Genomic DNA, 22,410 nt, shown 5'->3' with positions numbered 1-22,410 from the left:
TGGCCCTGACCCACAGGGGTTTCACCCCCAGCCATACCATGTTTATGTCTTGCCAGCTGTGCTGCCTCTGCCTCCAGCTAAAAGCTGCTCCTGGTTCTCACTGCAGCCCAGGGCTGTTAACAGGGACACAAACCAGTCACTGCCATTGCCACTTCAGTATCTCCAGGGGCTGTCACACCCGTCCCAAATGGGCTCTGCTAATGAGACCTGATCCCAAACACACATCCCATCTCATCCCAGATGGCAACAGGGGCAAGGAACAGCCACTGTGCTCCCCAAGGTTTCCCATCCCAAAATGTGCCCTTGGGCTGGTTCCGAGCCCCAGGAACCCACCCCAGGGCAGCTCCATCTCCTTCCCTGTGGCATTTATTTCAGCTCCACGTGGGTTTGGGTCTGCCTCCAGTGCCAAGCCCTTTATGTTCTCTGTGGCCCCAGTCCTACAACTTTTATTTCATAAACACTACTCATCTAGTAAAAGAATAGAAATTACAATAAAAATACTCTATTGCAAAACATTAGTGGAACATAAAAGCAACATAATAACAGAAGAAAACAACTTTATTGCTTATATTTTTAATACTACTTCAAGCTCTACTGGGCCGTATCCCGCAAACCCCTCATTCAAGGGCAACTCTCCACTCACAGGCTCTGCACCAGCCTCCAGTGGCACCCAGGGTTAGGGTTGTGCCTAGGTTAGGCTTCTGAAAACCACAAAGCCCAGAGCTCCAGGCACACTGCAGATGCAAAAGGCATCCCAAGGGGGACGAAAACCAGGATGCCTCCCAGACCCAAGCTGGCACCAGTGCCAACTTGGGCTGGTTTGAGAGTCCCAGCTGCCTCCTGCAATCTGCCATCAGGAACCTGGGATGGTGAGTTTTGTTTCCCATGGAAAAGCGCTCATGTTTTTGTTCAGGGCCCTGTGGCTGTGAATGCCCAGTCATCTGCTAGGGTTCTGAAAACCCCCAAGCCCAGAGCTCCAGGCACACTGCAGCTGCAAAAGGCATCCCAAGGGGAGCACAGTGGCTGTTCCTTGCCCCTGTTGCCATCTGGGATGAGATGGAATGTGTGTTTGGGATCAGGTCTCATTAGCAGAGCCCATTTGGGACGGGTGTGACAGCCCCTGGAGATACTGAAGTGGCAATGGCAGTGACTGGTTTGTGTCCCTGTTAACAGCCCTGGGCTGCAGTGAGAACCAGGAGCAGCTTTTAGCTGGAGGCAGAGGCAGCACAGCTGGCAAGACATCAACATGGTTATGGCTGGGGGTGAAACCCCTGTGGGGCAGGGCCAGGGTTGGGACTGGAGGGCTGGAGATAAAATGAAGATGCTGCCAAGGAGCTGGAGCAGCTTCATCTGACAGCAGCGGGGAGATGGAGAGCTGGGGTGGAAACTGAGGTGGCAGTGAAGTAAAGCTGTGAGGCTGCAGCTGAAATAACTGCGGGGTTAGCATGGGAGAGCAGCTGTAGTGGTGGAGCTCATGGTGGGGCTGGGCTGGAGCTATGGCCAAGATCCTGCTGTGAGAGCCTACCTGATGGCAGTGGGAAGTAGAAGGAGCTGAATGGGCAGAGCTGGCACTAAAAAGCCAGTTTGAAATAAAGCTTGTGAGGCTGGGATGTTGTCATTATAGTGCAAGAGTTCTATTATCATTACATTGCAAGGGTTCCATATAGCTAGTTTTGTACCTCCTTGATGTTTCTTGTAGGCAGTTCCTCTAAGCACTGACTATTCCTTGTCCTCACAACAGCCAACTGACTCCAGTTCCCACCAATCCACTCTTTTATAACACTGTTCTTATTGGCTACAGGTGTGGCCTGTTAACATCAGGCCTGCTCCTAATCTTTAGTAATTGGTTCAGCTGCAACTCATTGGGGGATAAGATTACACTCTATACCACCTTCATTTACCCATACTGTGTCCCCCTGCACTGGGACAGGGATTGAAGGAGCTGAAATCACCAGTTCTTCCCCACTTTTCTGGCAGTGAGGGCCCTGTGCAGCAGAGCAGGATGGGTGTTTTCGGGGCACACAGGACACATCCCTGCTGCCATCTGCCCTCTGTGTGGGCAGGCATCAATCAAGCAGAAAAACACACATGAAGAGAAAACTCCCTGAGGAGCTCACAGAGACAGGAGTTCCCTTCCCTTTGAATTGCCATTCGTATTCCGAGTGTTGTGTAAACATTAAATATTTAAAACATTGCCTGTAGCACTCTTGTTTCGCAGTGGGATTTGGATAACGCCATTCCTGTCTCAGGGTCATGAGAAATGTGCTCAGGCTTAGCATGTTCCCCTTCTCCATCAGAGATTCCAGGGCCTCCAGGAGCGCTGCCCTTCTCACACAGCCTGAAATCAGAGCCTTGTTTAATGCTGGCAGGAGCTGGACGGGGTTTGGCTCATGTTTGCCCTGTCATTCCTGGTCTGTGGGATGCTGGAACATTGTCCAAACCTCCCTCAGCATAGGAGCAGCTCTGCACTCCCAAACACAACCCACTGCACCAAGCTTTAGGGTTGTTTTGCAGTGCCCAGGCCATGCTCCCTGCAGTTCTACATCTGCATTGAGCACTGGGATGTTCCACCTTGGAACGTGCCATTTTTGGTGGTGTGTTGATCATGCAATGACATTTTTTTATTTAGTGAAGGTTTGTCTTCTTGCAGTTTCAGGTGCCAGCTCTGCTCTCACAGTGCTGGTGATTTCTTGTGCTGTTGTAGATTTCCAGGTGAAACTCTTCACGTGGAGCCTGAAGGTGTGATTATCCCCATCCTGCTGGTGCCTGGAGACCAAAGAAGTTCTAAGCCCATTTTGAGCACTCGCTGTGTTTTTTCTGTGGTCCCAGGTGATTCCCTAAGTGACACAGAAACCTGTGGCCACATCAAGAGCTAAAAGTCTCCTGAGTTTTATCCTACTGCTCTAAACAGTCTTTTCCTAGTTGTGGTGCCTGGCATTTAGATGATCTACTTTTCTGACCAGAAAAGCAGAGTATGGTGAGTCATTTAAAAAAATTAAGGATATTAAGGGCAGGCTTGGTTTTGTGTACCTAAATCTGTGTCAAGGGGACAGAAAGGGGGTTTTTAGTTTCTGTTTTAACGGGGTATGCCTTGTGGGGATGCTGCACTGGCCTGTGTGTGCCTGGAGCCTGTTCCAGGGTACCTTGTCACAAAACACAGGAATAAGGGAATTGTCCTTTAAGAGGAGAGCACGGGAGGACACGTTTGCCCTTGTCCTCAAGTTCTCCAGCACGTAACTGCATTCCCCCATCTCGTGTCCCCTCCCCACCCAAAGCCTGACCCTTTCATTTGCAGAGCTACAAAAGCTTGGCCTCATCTCCCTGCACTTGGCTCCTGCTCCCGCTGTGTGTGCACAAGCAGTGCCTGGGTGGGCGACCTCATTTGAGAGCTGATTTCATTTCAGATCAGCTGTGTTCCTCCCCTCATGGATCTCACAGTTATCTTCCTCCCTGATGAGGGCTTCTTAATTAAAGCATGGACAATTTGTGACAGAATGGCATTTTCCAAAGATTTTCTTTCCTGCTTGTACAAATGTGTCTCTCTCTCCAGAGGCCAGGCTGGTCATGTGTTAATTTAAAATGAAGGTTTTATTGCTGCACCCTGCTCTAGGTGCTGCTCACCTTTCTAGGCAGCACTGGAAGAAGCACCATTTACAGGCTGATTTGGCTGTAGATTATTCCAGGCTTCTGTCCTGTGTTAATTCAACCTTATGTTGGCATTGTGCCTTATTTTTCAGCAAAGCTGAGGCCGTGTCAGAGTGGCATCTTTGTCCCCCTCCTCTTCCCAAGAAGAGTAATTGACTTCTCCTGTTCCACCAACCCTGCAGACATGAGCAGATCCCAGGAAGGTCTTTCTGCTTCCCCCAGTGTTATCTTCTATGGGCTGTGGCACTCACAGGGACCCTGCTGTGTCCCCAAATTCACCGAGGCCACATCAGAGGGAGAGGGAGCTGTGCTGCCTCCCAGCAGGGCTGCGCAGCTCAGCCCCTGCCCTGGCACACAGGGGATGATCTCAGTGGCCTGGTTTAACCCCATGCCCTGGATTAACCCCAGCCCCACACAGCCACTCACTCACTGCCTTCCCAGGGTGTGACCGTGCTCACAGGGGTTCTTGGATGAGGGAAGAGATGAGGATCTGACTCCGTGTTTCAGAAGGCTGATTTATTATTTTATGATGTATATTATATTAAAACTACACTAAAAGAATAGAAGAAAGGATTTCATCAGAAGGCTGGCTAAGAATAGAATAGCAAAGAATGATAACAAAGGCTTGTGGCTCAGACAGAGAGTCTGAGCCAGCTGACTGTGATTGGCCATTAATCACAAACAAACTAACATGAGCTAATCACAGATGCACCTGTTGCATTCTACAGCAGCAGATAATCATTGTTTACATTTTGTTCCTGAGGCTTCTCAGCTTCTCAAGAGGAAAAATCCTAAGGAAAGGATTTTTCATAAAAGATGTCTGCGACACCAGAGGATGGGGAGGAGTCAGAGGGGTGAAAGTGAGAGAACTTGTGGGTTGAGATAAAGATAATTTAATGCATCAGAAATTAAGAAACTAATGGTGATGATGATAAAAGAGAATTACAATGTGCAAGGCAAGTGATGCACAATGCAGTTGTCCAGCCCATGGATGGCTTTCCCTCAGTTTATGTGATAAGCATGACTCCAGATGGTCTGCAATATCCCTGGGTCAGTTGGGGTCAGCTGTCCTGACTGTGACCCCTCCATGCTCCTTGTGCCCCGAATCTCCACACTGGCAGGGCATGAGAGGCTGAAAAGTCTGAGCACAGACACTGCTTAGCCATGGCTGAAAACAAGTGTTGACCAACATTATCCTCACACCAACTCCAAACCACAACAGTTGGGGCTCCTGGGAAGAAAATTAACTCTCTCCCAGCCAAAACCAGGCCAGGGAACTCTTAGTCAGGTCTCTCATGTTCAGAATATGAATATTAAAAGCTTTTGCACAAGTTTTTAAGGTAGCTAAAGATGCAGGTCAGGCTGATGAGGCTGACAAAGCACTGACACAATTAAAGCAGTGCCACTGGGGTGTTCATCCCACTCAGGCGTTTTCACAGCTCCCTGGAGAATCTCCTCATTGTTTTGGTCACTCCCACCCTTTGGGACACCTCTGCTTTAGAACGTGGTCCAGCGCTGCCTGGTGTGTTGTGTGGAGCACAGCACAGAGCCAGCCTGGGGTGACAACCTGAAAAAAGCTTTTTAAATCACAAGATTTGATGGCAGATTGTGAAAGGGAGCAGCAGAAAGTGGGGTCAGACTCTGGATTTGATGGCTCAGGAAGCCCAAAATCTGAACACAGATGCTGAGCATCATTTCCAGGGGTCTAAAATCCTCCTCTGTGTTGCCTTCACAAACCAGGAAACGTAGAAGGCAGCAGCCAAGGGGTTTTGAACCAGGCCAGAAGTTACTTCAGTCCAAGCAACTGATACCACATAAGGGCTGACACACTTGGACTGAGACTTTCCAGGAGCAAACACTCTTGCTGCTCTGATGTACCAACATATTCCAGGATCCCTGATGTTCATTTCTGTCTAGATCCAGGCTGATGCAGCAGGAAGTCCAGGCTGTGGAAGCTGGAATTTTTTCTCTCACTGACACAACAATAAATCTGGAGTGATTCCACATGTGCCAGAGGAGTTCCTGCTAAGACAGCAGCATCATTTCCAATGGCTTGCAGCGCTGCTTGGGGGTGCCACACTACCATTTAGATTCCCTTTTAACTCTCTCTCCAGAGTCCCTGGGATAGCTGTGATAGATGCACACAGCAGGTTTTTCAGAACATTTTGCATGGGCAGGAGCGCTTCCTCCAGGATTTTATTGACCTGATCCAACACACAGTCCCTGAAAGAGACACCAGGCTGCTTTGTTGCTGGCTCCTCGAGTGCACAGGGACACAAGCAGAGAGTTTTCTAAAGCACTCGTTCTGCTTTTCTGATAACATTTCCTTCAGTTTCAGCCCATGCACATTCACATAAAGGCTGCCCTGAGTGTGGTTCTCTCCTGGTTTCATGATGGGAACTGCATATTTTTCCACGAGGCCTTTCCCTGCCGACAGAACTGCACTGTCTGTGCTGCCCGGGCCTGTCCAGGCACCAGTGGGTGCCAGCACTTTGCCAAGAGGGGCCATGGGTTGGTGGCCCAAGCTTTATTGTCGTTTCTCAGGGCTCACAGGGAAGAAAGCTTTTGTGCTCACTGTGGTTCTGACAGAGAGGCCGGGAAAGGAAAACTTGGAGCTTTGTCAGGCCTGTGTGGGAAGGCAGGACAAACACAGTGCAGCTCTCAAATGTCACCAAACTTCCCCAAACTCATGTGGGACTGCACAGGCCTTGCCCAGGCTCTGGGTGCCAGGGCAGAGTTCAGATGGGGGCCACATTTGGTGCTCTGAATCTGCAGTTTTATCTGCAGGGATGACACACAGGGAAAGATCTGCCCCTATTTCCCCCTTTTCTCCCAGAGTGGGACCCACATAGAGCTCATCCCTTTAGGCAAAAGGATGGGTCCTGCACAGGTTGGGCTGCTTCAGTCAGCAGATTTGTATCGTAATTAATTCAGGGGCATCAAATTCCCTCCCCAGCCTCTTTTTTTTTCTGCCTTTATACAAGTGGGGCAGATTTGGGAAAGTTGAGGTACCACAGTGAACGAGTGTTCTATAATTCACAAGTCACGGTCAACACACACTTGACAAATAAAAGCCTCAGAAAGGTTTTTATCGGCCTAAATATTGAAACCAAATTTTATTTTTTGAAAATGACATTACACACATCTTGCAAATGTACATTTAGATGAGAAAACAATGAGTAACAAATATTGAGAGCAAAGCTATAAAGTGGACAGGTTCTCTGCTGCATGGCATTGCATTACAGGAATACTCAGACCTGGGATGGTTATTACAAATAGTAAAAACAGTTCACAACACCTCACAAAAATGGAATTTTTTCCTAGTCAAATCTTCTGACAAAAGGAAATTCTGTTAAGGGAGAAGAGCCATAGGGAATAGAGGTGTGGATCTAGGTACACTTTGTGATTTTGTGGCACGGCTTTTGGGGTTTCTTTAAGTCCATTTCTTACAAAACGCATCTTTGTGAGTGACCCCATCTTTTCCAAGGCTTTGCCCATTTTCTGTCTTCCACTGCCAACAGAACCACAGCTAACAAACAAGAAGCCCCTTGTACTCAACTCAGAGCTCAGGAGTGTGGAGAAGGACTTGTTTACAGACCCCCCCAACAACACAATTCCCGTATCCCATCCCCACCCCCTTGCTGTGTTATCCAGGAAAATCAAAAGTGTGTGCAAACTCCGCAAATCAGGGGCCGTGGGACGCGTCCCAGGGACATCACCCCCACCACCACCAGCAGCAGGAGTGGAGGCCACGGCCTGCGCCGCCCGCGCCTCTTGCCTCGGCTGCAGAGGCCCAGCAGCGCCTCAGCCTCCAGCAGAGCCAGCCTCCCCAGGGCTGCACTGGCCCCCCAGCTCGGGCACAGGCACCGGGGGCTGAGCTCCTGCTCCTGCTGGGTCCTGCAGGTTTGGATCTGATCAACGTGCCAAGGCAAGGCACCGCGAGAAGTACGTTCCCCCAGAGAACCTGTTGAGAACTGCTTTTCAAACCTGGTCGTTCACCGTTTTATTTATGCCCAAATCTGTACTTTACAACCACGAGAGAGAGAGAGAGACAAAGACAGAGTAAGAGAGAGGGAGAGAGAGAGAATCTTTCCGGGAGGAAAGGAAGAGCTAATTAAGAAAAGAGAGGTACAGGACCATGCATTTACTCTCAAGAGCTTGTTCACGAGCAAGCCAACATTTCTAACACTACAACCACTCATCTACATCTGTTTGCTAAGTAACTGAGTTCTACCTACAACTAGAGAGCAGAAGGGGTCTTTTTATTTTCTTCCCCCTCCCTTTAAAACGTCAATAAAAATGTTTTCTGTACAAGTTGAATGGCACAAAAGGTGGTTAAAATGCTAAGTAACTCACCACAAATGGAGAATGCAAAATTAGTTCAAAACATGCATGGATTGTGTACAGGTAAGCAAGGAATCATTGGCATAAAGCTGCAATATATTACAAGATGATACAGTTGAGATCTTTTGGAATAACCTCTGCTTGTTCTGTCCCTTTGAAGAGACCTTCACATAAAAACTCAGCATAAAGGGAATTCAAGGTACATATCCAAGCAGGAAGTTAACTATGGGCAACGTTATTTGTCTGAAGAGAAAAGCATTTCCCCTCCCCTTCCACACACTCCCCCAAGGTACAAAAGTCAACATGATCAGCATTGCTGCAGGCTTGCCAAAAAGAAAGGTTAGACAGGTCTGGGGTAGGAGAACAAAAGCACCATTTAAATTAATAACTCTTTGTACAATGTCATTAATTAAATACCTTACTCTTTAAACAAAAACATCCTGAAGTTTACCAATCCCACCAAAATAACCACGGACCCCTTCCCACCCCCGTGTCCTCCAAGGTTATGTACACAGAGTTTAAAGTATACCAGCTAAACTTTAAACCCAGCTGCCCCTCCAACCCCCACCCTCTGAACCACGAGAGAAAATCCATGGTGGCCTCTCAGTTCTGTTATATTATATTGCAGCTTTGTCGTTAATGAGGAAATCATACGAACTCAATGCATGGTCTGAGACAGAAATCCACCATCAGGTTCCAGTTGAGCTGCACATCTCCCTCCCTCAGCACTGCTGGGTGCTGGCTCTGAGCTCTGGGTCCTGAGCAAAGGCAGCTCCTGCTCTCCAGACAGGAAGGATCCTGCTTGGGACAGGATTTGTAACTGAGAAAGCAGACAAAGGCTGGTGACAGCAAAGCCAGCAGGCTGATCCTCCTTTCCCGTGCTTCCAGGCTAGCTTTGTGACACTTCTGTGTCACAAAATCCAGAGGATTATGGAGGGGAATGTGTCATTTCAGAGAACAGAAGAGTTTTGGCTAGACAGGTTTCCTCTTTCCAAAAGACCCTGGGTGTCTTCTAATTGCTAATCACAGCTGTGCTAGGACTGCCACGGTGCTCAAGCTGCTTGGATCACCCATCATTTAAATAAGAAGCAAACTAACAACAATTTCACATGTCAGAATTCAGCATAACTCACAGGCTCCCTTGTTCTTACATTCAATACTCCTGCTTCACCATATCTAAAAACACCAATTAAGTGCAATTAATTCCCTAGACATTCTTCTTTTTAGGCAGATGCATCATTAGACATCACACTAAATCTGGAAAAAGCTCCTCTGTCTTAAAGAGAGGGAGAGAAAGAAAAAAAAAAAAGCTGTGTGTTCTGCAACCCCCCTGTGACTGTATGGTCAGCATGAGAGGGAAACAGAATATCACAGGATTTCACCTGCCACCTGCTAAGGAAAGTGAATTACAAGTCCATCCATACATGCTCTGCAGTGGTTGGAAGCAGATAGAGAAAAGCAGCCATGCTGTAATTTAAAAAAACTGACAAAATATTCCATCAACATAACCCCAAAAACCCAAACAACAACAAAAACAAACCCCACAAAATGTTTCTCAGGTATTCTCTGAAAATAAAATCTGTCATATTAAGAACTGGGCCTGGACCCAAGGTTGGGATCCTTTGGTCCCTTTCAGGTATTTCCCAAGTCTCACCCTGTGCATGGGTTTCCCAGAGCTCAGGTTTGGTTCTGGCTGTCTCTGACCAGGTGCCACCATGTGTTCCATCCTGCCTGCATGTCCAGGTGAGTCCCAGTGCTCTGCAACAACCCCCCTGTGCAAGTGTGACTCCAATTTAGCTCCATTTCCTATCTATAACTCCTGCAAAGAGAGATGGAAGAACCAGCTTGGATAAAACTCAAAAGCAGCCTTGAGTGTAGATGAGTCACCTAAAATGAACCCAACCTTCCTTTTTATTTCAGAGGCATTTGGCAATGCTTTTCTCTAAAAACCAAGCCAACCACAAATCTCTATTCTGCCTGGTACTAGCTGGGACTAGAGTAGAAAAATACTGGTAAAAATAGAAATACTACTTCTAGTCCCATAAACCTGCTGGGTTCAGGGCATGTCTGTTGGTAGACTGAGTGAGAGTGAAGTGAGATAAAGTCAACACTCTTTAGAAGCAAAAGATATGGAGTAGGCCCTGATTTTACGAGGTTCCTTATTTAATTTTCAATTCTAAAACTTGTAATGTATTTCAGCAAACTATTTCAGCTTTATCAGTAACTATAATTAAACTATACAAAATATCTCCCATCTACAACTTGCTATTCAAGGTCCATACAAGAGATCACTTGATAACTGGGGTCAGTGAGCTTTTCTCTGCAAAGGCTGCAGCTGTCACCCAGGAAACTGAATCTGCACTCAAGTAATCAATCACACAAGAATTATCAACTGCAATCAATCTTTGAAACAGGAGACCAACCTTGGACCAGATAGATTCATAAATTAATTACAGAGGAGCTTCTGCCTGGTTAAAGCAGCAGAAAATTAGGTGTATTGGGTTCCGTTTGCATTGTATTGAGTGTCTGAGAATTTATGGAAATAAAAGAGATGCAATCTTTATGCCACAAAACGAATACTCTGAGACTGTACAGCAAAAAAGTGTTTGCATGAGTCAGTTATTTTGTGGTTTAGGATTAAATTCACAAGTAACTCAACTGAATTTAGGAAAAAGGTTTGGCTTTATTTCTGCCAAGGGGAGAGGGACAGACACTGCTGTGGACAGACACCACCCCCTGGCCCAGGTACCTGCAGGGACATCACTCTCAACAATAGCCAGGAGCTGCTGCTGCTCTTCTGTCCACACCAAGCTGATCCTCAGTGAGCCCCAGCCTCCTTCTTTGTTTGTCCCTGGAATTTCTTGCCTTTTGTCTCTCATTATTCCCATACATCAGTGGCACTGACATGTCCCAGTGCTCTCTCTGCCATTGGAGTTTCTCTGAAGCTCCAGCTCATTTCATGACTCAGCACCTACCTCCTAACAAACATCTCCCACCATTCCTCTAAGAACAGGCTTTCCCCTTCATTCCCTGTGTTTTCCATCATGACATATTTCCCTGATGATGCCAGCTTTCTCTTTTTCAGCTGACACATTAATTACTGCCAAGATTTGTTAATTCCCTTTGGGCATCCTCCTTTTTCTTCACTTTGAGTGATAAACTGTCAGACCTAGGGACTCTCCAAACTGGCTCAAGAGCTCTGAGTTCAAGAGGGAAACAGAATATCACAGGATTTCACCTGCTACCTGCTAAGGTGATAAAGCGCAAGAGTCACAAGAGGTGAGTTCAGGTGCACTAAGCAGGGACACTGCTCTCTCCCATGTAGACATCTGACCATGAACAATTTCTAAACAAGAAGGTTTCCAACATCTGGTCCACTGTTTTCTTGGTAGAAAGCCACTGAAATAATTAGACTTATTCACTGTTTATAAACAGAAGGCCCATATTTTGACTACTAGCACGAATTGCCCTGATATGTGCAAGTACATCTAACAAACAGAGGGGCAGTGGGGGCTGTATCAGGCAGGAGAGAAATGGGCTGCTGGATGAGGGTATCTCCTTCCTCCCAGGAATGCTGCTGGCTCCCCCATGGTTTCAATGGGGAACTAAAAATGAGGTGTCTCTCTTTCCCCATGACTGAAATACTTATTTACAGCAGAGTTTTGAGGGAGCCAGAGTTCTGTGAGAGACTTGCCAGTTTGCTTCTGTAACATGCTCAGAATTGCTGAGCAATAAATACATTTTAAAATCAAGCTCTTTGTATCAGCTTATCTCAAAGCAAGCTACAGATGGAGGGAAGTATTGGGCCCACCCCTCTGTGCGCTGGCACAAGGAGAAGTGATCTGTCCAGAGTAGTGCCACACCCCACCAGCTCTGAAACCCCAATGGCTCTGAAACCCCACTGCTGAATCCACTAGGTTTGATTCTCATTTGCCCAGAAGATCATCTGTTGGCCAGAAATAGGTGTTGATGTGTTTAACCTCCTCTAAGCAGTGTCCTGAGGGGTGGACAGTGGTCTGTGATCCCAAAGCTCCACATTTTCCTCTGCAGGTGTAGTACTCACACCTGCCCTGCAGCTGGGATCCTGTCAGAGCGGCTGTGCAATGGCATTGCAGGAAAAACCCTTTCCACCCACCTACCTAAATTCCCTGAAAATCTCCCCTCTCCCTGTTAAAATGTGGGCTTGTCACCTTGGCCTCAAATCTTCAGTCATCACTGACTAGAGCTGTTCCAGAGGAAACAAAACAAAGCAAAGAGGGGTCTGTACATTGCTGCTCCCAGCCTTTCACCTGCAGGCACCAGGAGAAGCCAGCTCTCGAGCCAGGAGCAGAGGAGGAGGAGGATGAAGAACATCTGAACAGCAGAATCAACAACCGCTGCAGCAGAACCCAGCCCTGTTCTCTCCTCAGTGAGGAGCAGCTGTGAGACACAAGGCTCAGCTGTAACATTTCCTGAGATACTGTGGAGAGGCTCAGATTCATGCAGATGGGACAGCCACAAGAATTCTGTGGTTCTGGAGACAGCAATATTTAAGAGATGTGCTAAACACCTCGAGAATTGAAGTGTGCCCTGTCTCCTGTGGTCAAGGCCATTGAACCCCAGGCCTTGCTGGGCACATGCACAGTGCTGCTTCTGAAGCCTAGGGGGTGTTAGAAGGCACTTAAGTCTTCACCTTCCTGCTCTCATCACAGCAGGGTGGGGTTCCAGCTGGATCCCTTCCAGGTGTCTTGTGTAAAGCACTGTTGTATGGACTGGCCCGACTCTTTAGATACACAGAAAAAAAGATCCTCATCTCCTGCCATCCATTTGCTTCTGCAAAGAACCTCACCAGTCCCAAACACTGTCCCAGCCTGCTTCCATCAGCAACCAGAAAATTGACCTGGAGCCTAAGTCACCACGTGGAAAAAAAAGCTGTTTTATTCCATCATGGCCATGATCAGCACCTGGCGTGTGGCAAACACACCACTACAGAGCTTTCCTCTGGTTATGGATTGTCTTAGCTTGAGGAGACACTTTCTAGGCTAATTTTATATCTACTTTACTTGGCTATTTTTTATCTCTTTCTCTAAAAATGATTCTGCCTCTGCTACGGTGGAAGAGAGCCCTTGGTTGCTTTGCATGGCTGTGGGGCACCACAGAGGTCAGCAATAAAATCACTCCAGTGCTCTCAGCACACTGGAGGGGGCTCAGGCTGCAAAATCCACACTGGAGCCCTGCAGAGAAAATGTCACTTCCAGGGATGGCTGTCCCTGGAACAGTGTCTGGGTAGGGATCCAGCCTGGAATGCCAGAGCATCCCACAGGCTGTGCTGGGAAGCAGCAGGAAGAGCAGCACTGACCTCAAAGGCATGAAAAGGCAAAGTCAAGGCATCCTAGGAAATGCTATCCATGTGGTTAAAGAGAAACCAACACTTCAATGCCCTTGCTTCCCATTGGAAATGCCTAGGTGTGACACTGCTTTGCTGTTTGCCACAATTTTTGGTTCTGCCTCCTTTTTTCCCCCTTCAAAAGTACTGAACAAGCAAATGAGAGAGAAATGGCAGCTCGACCAAGTGTGTGGATTTTTATGTGCCTATACATGTGTTAGCTGAGGGTGAGAGAGATGTGGAAGCTGTTTTCTAAGCAGGATTCTTCTATTATCTATGGAAATAACACAGTTAGGGTTTCTAACTCCTGAGAAGACAATAAATAATGTGCAGATATTGGAAACACAGACAGCGGTAGGGAAAAGCTGCTCCCAACTCCCACCACAAAGTAAAATCTCATTATCAAACTCTTTCCAAATCACTTCAAGATATTTAGCTGGTGGAACTGAACTAGCTCCAAATCATATACCAGATGAGGCTTTAAACCAGAAACTTCAGGATTATAAATGCTTTTCAAGTGATAAAAATCCCAAGGCTGAAGGTTTTGCTGCATTGCTCTCATCTTCTACAGTCAAGACCATCACCTGAGTGTAAAAATGCTAAACCTTTCTGTCTGTACAATTCCTTCCTAATGACTGTGCCTGAAACAGGGATCTTAATATGCAAATTTGCTAAATTATTCTGAATAAAGACAGATTTCAAAGAAACAAAGCCCTGCTACTTCAAGAGCTTCTCCAATTTGTTTTTAAATACTGTATTGTTTTAAAACAATATAGTCTCAGTGATTCAATTAGGCTCTGAAAGCACTAAAGGCAGCCTCATGAGGCAAATTAGACAGGGTTTTTATAGCAGAATTAATATGGCAAATCCTCATATCATGTGGAGCTTTATGTGCTTGTAAGTGTAAAAAAAATATAAAAATATGAAAGGTGAACTGTGGAGTATATAGTGGAATTACTATCATTGCTCCAGGATCTCACAGGGTCTGGAATTGCCATAGTAAATTGGAAGTAATTACTAATTCACAGCAGTTCAGGAAAGCTTTCTGACCAAATCCAAGCTCAATCTCGTGAAAAGTCAACAGGAGTAAAGCACGTGCTAAAATTTAAGCTTTTAGGTTTTTTTCCTGAATCACAGCTGTCCTTCTGGTTCAGTGACTAAGGTCTGATGCCTGTGCACTGTTTCTCTTTGTATTCAAATCTAGATGAGGGATCCTACAAAGCCAAAGATAACTAGTTCTGAATGTGTGTCACATTCCACATGCATTTCTGTACAAGAACTCATGCAATATTGGCATTAATACAGACTTCACTCTATGCTACAGCTGAAATGCTCACTGACTTCTACTGCCCAGGCATTTCTACCTAGAAAATTGCTTCTTAAAACTTGGGAGTCTGACCTCATACCCTGTTTTCTCTGTGGCTTCTGCTGGTTTGAATGGCTATTTTTCCCACTGAACAATTAAATTTAATCCTTTTAGGCCTTTTCAAGGTCCCCCTAATTCCCTGAAGGAATTGCTGGGCTCAGCCCCACCACAGGATGATCCTGATGCAAACAAAGCTGCATTTCCAAGGGAGAGCTGGCAGGATCAGGTCTGGGATGTGTCACCAGGTGCAGCTCAGGAGGAAGAGCTCAGTGATTCCTCAGTGATGCTGCACCAGGAAAAGCATCTCCAAATAACCAAACAGAGCTTTTGGCAGGAAGGAAAGGAACCCCTGCTCAACAACCATCCAAACAAAGCATCACTCCTCCCTTGGGATCCTGCTTTCTCTTACACAAACTGGGCGAGAGCATCTCCCAGATTCCTTTCCTCCCACCAGCAGCTCGGGCTGCAGAGAGCAGCCCAGATTTGGGTGTCCTGCTGGATCTGTGGTGAGCATCCTGCACTGAGCAGCACGAGAACCTGGGTGGGACTGCATGGCTGGTCTCCTGTCTGAGGAAAGGTGGCAGGACAGGCTCTCCCTGGCTGTGACAGGAGGGGCCTCTGTCACAGTGTGACAACACCCTGGGCTGCAGCTCCAGTCCATCCATGGTGACTGCTCAGGGTCCCTGCACAGGCAGAGATTCAGGGAGGGACTCTGAGATTTCCACCAGCACAACAGAGGAGAGGGTAAAAGCATGTCAAGGTATCTGTCCCACTAAAGCTTTCCCTAAGACAAAAGCTCTGATGAATAATATTGTTATTAGCATAACAAAGGCCTTTGACATCCTTATGCTGAAAAAAGTCCTTTTTGCTCATGACCAGCTTCTGCAGTAGCACTCACAGGATTAAACAGCCAAAAATTAGCACCCATAACCAAATCTGCACCCAGAATATTTCAGCACCTTCTGTTAGAGGATCTGAAAGCACTTGACAAATGTTAACCAACATTTGGCCTCACAACCCCCAGTGAGGTAGAACAGAGCTGTCCCTGCAGGGACAGACAGACAGATTGAGGCACAGGGTTACTCAGAGACCTGCTCCCATTCAGACACAAAATTCAGCAGTGCCAAGGGCTTAGAGGTGTGCTGACTGCTGCACCCAAGCTTTGTCCACAGCACCATCCTTCCCCCCCACAAACCCTCAACGAGCCCTTAGCCTGTGAACTAACCCCAGATTCTATTTACAATATTTAAAATGACCATTTAGCAGTTGTGCAGTCAGAGAGTTATTCAATCAAATGAAGCTATCAGTGAGAACAAATGGCTCCTTGTGCAAAACTCTGGCTGTAAATGACCATGCACTAAGACTACTGGGTGCAAATTTGGTGCATGATAACTCTGACCCCTTGACAATTCCCAATCCTGGCCTCTCTCTGATAAATCTCTTTTAAAAAGTTGCATTGTAAGTATGATCACACGAGCCTCGAAAGATGCACCCTGCACAGATTGTTTCATCCCAGCAATGCAAGCAAACAAAACGTGGAGTGGCTTTGGGAACAACCCAGCATTCATGGAGCATCAAACATCACGAGGATGAAATCCATCCTAACCACAAGGGGCTGCAAGGCAACAGGGAGTAGGTGTCTATGTTGGGAAAAAAAATAGAAAAAAGCAAATAGAGCAACAAAGAAAGGCTTGATTGCACAGATTTCAATTAGGTAAAGTTCTGCAAGAATCAGTTTCATCAAAGCTTGTTCCATGAGGGAGGGAGGCAGTGGCAGCTGGCCTAGGACGAAGCTTTGGCGCAGTAAAAACCACCAGCCCTGCGTGAGGAGATGAACTTTGCATTCTGGAGGAGGCATTACTGATTAATAAAAAGCAAAAGCTTCTCTAAATACAGCGAGTTTGTTTTTTCTCAGATAGAAGAGTTTCTTAAAATACAGGTTTTTAGAACACCACAAAACTTCATTTGTTATATAAGTAGAGAATCTGGCCATAGTTAGGAATACTGAAGTGTAAAAAACCAAATACGTAGTCTTAAACATTACAAAAACTATCAAAACATTCAATATTTTGAACTGACCATTTTCCCCCCCCTACACGTGTCTGTTTTGGCAGTGATGACAGGATTTCTAAACTGAGTTGCTGTTATTATTGTTCTGCAGTTGTGGTTGGTTTTTTTTGTACATTTTTTTTTTCTGAACGTGTTTTTTAAACAAAAGAAAATTACCAGCTTTTATAAAAAAGAAGGAGCTTGAATCCTTACTCCCAAAACACAGATAAAAGGTTTTCCTTTATAAAAAGTGTATTGATTTTTTTTTGCTATAAAAAGTGACCTATAGGGTGTCAAACCTGAAAACAAATTCTCACAGTGTTTTCAGTGTTGGCTGTTCACAAGGCATTACTGTTACAAACAGAGATAGAGAGATACCATAGGGGAGGTATAAATATTTGTTACCAGCTAGCAGCATTGCATGTGGAAGATGTTCTACACCAGATAACTCAGCTGATTTATGGGGGTTTTTGCTTAATTATTTAAAAAAAATCCCAAACAATATTTGAATAATTTGAATTATTGTACTAACCTTACTTAGCATCTGACACAATCGTTCCTAATCTCATCCAAGCTTCTGCTGGCATATTAAGCATCCAACTAGAAATTCCCTTCCTGCTCTCCACAATAAAACCAAGACTCTTTAGAATGCAGGTGCCAAAACTGGGGCTGTGAATGAGGAGCAGGTGAGCTGGCAGTTTGCACAGGTGGGGAACATCACCTGCAAACTGCCCAGCAAGGGCTCCATTTGCACACCTCCAGGGGAACTACTTTACTAACACCAGGAAAACCACATGGTTGCAGCAGCAGAGGAAACAACAGAAGAAAATGGGAAATGCACAGAATCCTTGGCACGGAGGCCCCAAATTTCTCACAATGCCCATTTTGCACCCCTGTGACTTAAGAAGAATGGTATCCCTCTATCTCTATAGACTGGCAGGTGTTGGTTTGTGGCACAGAGAGGAGAAATCACAGAACAAAAATGACATTTAACTGCGTGTCCTTTGACTTGAAAGCACCAGTCACCGATCTGCTTGTGTGGCAGAGGAACTTTGCTGTATCCCAAATGCAACGTGGACATCTCGCTCTACATGGAGTCTCCCAGGGAATCCGAGTCATCCAAAGACAGAGGCAGGTACAAGTCCTGTAGGGAGAAAGGGGAAAATGTTAACCCTCACCATCAGCTCCCACCCTTGGCCACGCAAAGGGAAGCAGCTGAGAGGCTGAAATTCACATTCCAGAGGGTGGAATGTGCTGGTGACTGGGCTGGGATTACCAGAATCCAGGGAGCTCCGGGCTAAAATCAAGGCAGGCTCCTTGCACAGAGGAACAAGAGCATCTCTGTTCCTGATGATTGGTCAGGGATAAGTTTCAGGCATTTTTTATTGTTCTGGATCAATGTGTCCATTCCAGCAAGTGATCTTTGTTCCTGATGACTGGCCAGGAATAAATTTCAGAACTGTTTTTTTTTGTTGCTCTGGATCAATGTGTCCATTCCAGCAAGTGCATATCTGTTCCTGATGACTATTCAGGGATAAGTTTCAGAAGTGTTTTTTTATTGTTCTGGATCAATGTGGCCATTCCAGCACATGCATGAAAGAGCAGCATCGTGCCTTAAACACATCTCTGTAAACCTAAGTCCAAAATAAAGAGTCTTACCTTGGTTTGACAGCTGCCCTCAGGACAAATCTCCAGGAAAATCACATGTTCCATGGTTTATTCTTTATTTTAAGTGACTTCTAATCAGTTGGAAAGGTTAATAAAATAATCCCAAGTTTGTTATTTGGATCAAATGCTCAATGTAAAGCTTTTGCTGTGTCCCTTTCTGGTGTAACCACTTCATTGCATTTGTTAAAAGTTCTGTGTGGGACAAGGTACAGGAATGAGCTCAAGAGCTCTCCTGGGACCTTTTTGAGCTCTGACCCACACACAGGTAATAACTGTGAGCAAAATGAAGAAAAAACCAAGTATTTGGGAAAGAAATCCCAGAAATCTTGATATAAGAAGAGGTAAAGTAGGACTTTGTGGTGAACTCAACCTAAGCATTTATCACTTGAGCTTTAAGGAGAGAAAAGTGGTTTCACCATAAGCAGGAAATTGCTTCTGGGAGAAAGACAATGATGCATGAATATTCTGGTAACATAAAATGCTGAATTAGTGTTTGCTGATTGGCTTAACTTAGTGGAGAAAATCATAGCTGGGTTGGCTTTGCCCTCAGTGGTCTCCATCTATTACAAATGGTCTCAGGGCTGCACTGGAAAGGTCATAAATCAGCCAGCTGCAAACATACATAAAACATTAAAAAGGTGAGTTTTACTTGTCTTGAGCAAGAAACAAATCCTCATCTCCAAAGCTCTCAATGAGATGGAAAGTTTGGAAAATATTTATTGTTCCTAATGCTGAAGCAAAGGATGCAGGTTCGCAGCATTACTTCTGCTGAAGGGATGAACTCAGACCATGGGCCAGATTCTGTCCTCAATTATAAATGAATAATAAATCTGGACACATTGTGTTAAATTTGGTGTGTTTTCTCAAACTTAGAGTGAGCAGCTGAGAACAGAGTGAGGTCCTGAGGAAAACACAGTTTGCATTTGGATCCAGCTATGCCTTTGTTAAACAGAATTGGTTCAACCACTGCAAGCTGCCCCACGGTGGGTTCCACGTGGCTGCTGACTGCAAAACCTCAGCACCACCAGAATTTTTAAATTACTCTTCAAAATCTTTGAGTCAATGCTTTCAGAGTCAGGCTGAGAGGTGGATTCTGTTTTACTAAAGAGAAACCCACCTGACTTCCTCTCACACCTACTTTTGTGCCCAAGCTCCAATTCCCGGAACAAGTGAAAACTGTTGGAAGCAGCACTGTGGCTATTCCAGAAATGCAAAGGCCCACAGAAATGAAAGTCAGAACTCAGCACACAGTGGCCCTGAATAACAGGAACTGAAAAAGCTGTGACAGCTGCTGTACCTTTTAAATAAATCAATGCATGAATTATCCATGAGCCAGCACAGGTTTCCTGGTCCCTGCCAGGATGCTGTGCTACCTGTTGGCCTGTTCCACAACACAATTACCACACCAGCTGTAAGAATCACCTGCTTCCTGTAAAACAGAGCATGGCCTTAAATAATTAAAAAAAAAACACTTAAATTCTTCAGGAACATCATTAAAGTGATGTCTGAGAGCTCCAGTAACATTTGTGTTGCTTCTGCTCTTTAATGGGCCTGATTTGCCAACACTTGAAGCTTTTCAGGCCGGGAGGGTTGACATGAAACCACATCCATCAATATGATTTTTTCAAATAGTGGCACAAGCTCATGGTTAAGTTGTCTCCACTGATCCCTTTGGATGGTCTCCAGCACACATTAACAACTCCAGGGGAGGAGTCAGGCTTTGCTCACCACCTTGCCCTAAAGGACAACTTTTACAGGTGAAGAGCCAAACTGCCCTGTTTGAACATGAGTTGTTGTTATTCTTCCAGAGGATATGGCCATGACATGAGTGTCCCCCAGAGCTGAGGGGCTGAGGCAGAAGGAGGTGTAGTAAGGTATAAGAAACGTAATACCTTGTGCTTGCGGAGGCTCCCGGGGCTGGTGGGCGTGGAGATCGGCGACTGCTTGGACTTGGGGGTGGACAGCTGGCTGCTGGAGGTCCCGTTGGCTGCCAGGAAACAGAACACAAGCTGGACATCAGGCAAGCAAGGGTGTCGCAGACATCTTTTAACGAAAAATCCTTTCTTTAGGATTTTTCCTCCTGAGAAGCTGAGAGGCCTCAGGAACAAAATGTAAACAATGATTATCTGCTGCTGTGGAATGCAACAGGTGCATCTGTGATTGGTCTCGTGTGGTTGTTTGTAATTAATGGCCAATCACTAGCTCGGGCAGAGAGTCCAAGCCACAAGCCTTTGTTATCATTCCTTTCTATTCTTAGCTTAGCCAGCCCTCTGATGAAATCCTTTCTTCTATTCTTTTAGTATAGTTTTAATGTAATAGGTATCAAAAAATAATAAATCAGCCTTCTGAAACATGGAGTCAGACCCTCATCTCTTCCCTCATCCTAAGACCCCTGTGAACACTGTCACGCAAGGGGAAGGGTTTTCCCCTTTGGGGAGATGGAAGGTCTCCGAACATTTAACACCATGGTTTATTCATGTTCACAGGAGGAAAAAAAAACAAAACAAGTGAACAGCATAGCTTTAATCATAACTCAAGGATTCCAGCTGCAAAATACAGGGAGATACAAAATAAATAGAGGGAGCAATATTTCACACAACAAATACTCACCAAGACAATCCAAGGCACATATCATCAGAAAAACCGAAAGACAATTTCTGTGTTCTCAAACTGTTTAAGGGCATGAATGGAAACCAGAGGCTGAAGATATCCTGAATCTTACCCAAGCAATGTCAAATGTCAATGATAGACATAAAAATTAGACAAACAGCAGCATGGAATGCCCTGGCTGTAGTTGCTGTGGGTGGGATTAAGTGACCAAAGAGCCTGATAGAATTATGCTTTCAATTGTGACAGCTGAATCTACAAATCAGTTACTTAAAATTCATCACGTACTTGAGTGTCTGGAGGAGACTGAAGAAGTGTATAAAGTATCATAGAGTAAAATGTGTGGATGTTGTATTTTTAAGAGCCAAACCAGCACAGCTCTTGCTTTAAAGCCTCACAAAACCTCACTGCTCTTCTCTGTTACCTCCTTGTGAGGAACAGGGGGAGCTCAGCTTTGCAGCAAAGGCAGAGGTCAAGCAGGTGTGAAAAGAAACATGTGCTTGTGAAAAATGCATATTTTATGATTGGCTTTTCGCAAATATTAAAATGAATATTAGATGTGTTGTGTTAGAAAGTAATGATGTACTAATTCTCTTAAATACTGTGTTAAATATAGTTTTAGGTTATAAAAATTGTTAAAATAGAAACTATGCTATGTAGGATACTTTTTTTAAAGAAAGGACTCGCAGTGAGATAGCAGCCACAGGACACCTGAATCTTTCAGAGAAAGAGAATTTATTGCCCTCTTATCAGAAGAAATGAGCTTCTTCCCGCCTCAAAGGCGCTGTCAGGATTCAGAGGAAGAAGTTGACACTGACCAGACAGAATCCTGTGTTTTAATGGAATTTATGCATCATGTATGAGGTGTATGAATATGCAACAGGCTGTTGTTTTTAAGGGTTAATCCTCTGTTAACGTGGGTCCTTTATTGGGCTGGTGCTGCTCAGAAAGAGGAACCCGGACTGTCTGTAACTCTTTGTCTTTATTGTCTCATATTATCCTAATTCAAATTGTCCAAATTATTATTCTAATTGTATTACTATTTTTATAACAATTTTATTACTATTAAACTTTTAAAATTTTAAAAACAAGTGATTGGAGTTTTTCACATGCTCAAAGCCCTGGGACAAAGGAGGAGCTGCCAGCACCTAAAAGCAACAAATTCATGGTGGTGTGGCTCCTCTGCCTTCACATCCATCCTTTCCTGTTGCAAGAGGAGGGTATTCATCACACACAGCTTTTTTTTCCTATTACAAATGCACCTAACTGAGGAAATGGATATTTTTAAAAGGTGGTAAAAATAATGATTTATAGATAATTGGGGAACAGAGTGACACTTCACCTCCTTATCTTACTCAAGCCATGC

At 45.3% G+C, this 22,410-nt stretch overlaps 1 protein-coding gene across 2 annotated transcripts in view; it reads right to left on the bottom strand.

The window, feature by feature from the left end:
- Positions 1 to 6,746: 6,746 nt before the first annotated feature.
- The window catches only part of DCX (doublecortin), an 84,081-nt gene continuing 68,417 nt past the window's right edge, over positions 6,747 to 22,410 (bottom strand). For both annotated transcript variants that reach the window (XM_063170344.1, XM_063170345.1), the window contains exons 6-7: positions 20,330 to 20,424; positions 6,747 to 17,913 (exon numbers count right to left, since the gene is read on the bottom strand). In XM_063170344.1, the coding sequence (XP_063026414.1) occupies positions 17,857 to 17,913; positions 20,330 to 20,424 (152 nt within the window). In that variant the 3' untranslated portion in view covers positions 6,747 to 17,856. The remainder of the gene's footprint in view (positions 17,914 to 20,329; positions 20,425 to 22,410) is intronic.

The sequence above is a fragment of the Melospiza melodia genome, chromosome 16, assembly GCF_035770615.1.
Source record: "Melospiza melodia melodia isolate bMelMel2 chromosome 16, bMelMel2.pri, whole genome shotgun sequence".
Classification (NCBI taxonomy): Eukaryota; Metazoa; Chordata; class Aves; order Passeriformes; family Passerellidae; genus Melospiza; species Melospiza melodia.
The sequence above is the reverse complement of the archived record's forward strand: the minus strand, read 5'-3'. Positions and strand labels throughout refer to the sequence as shown.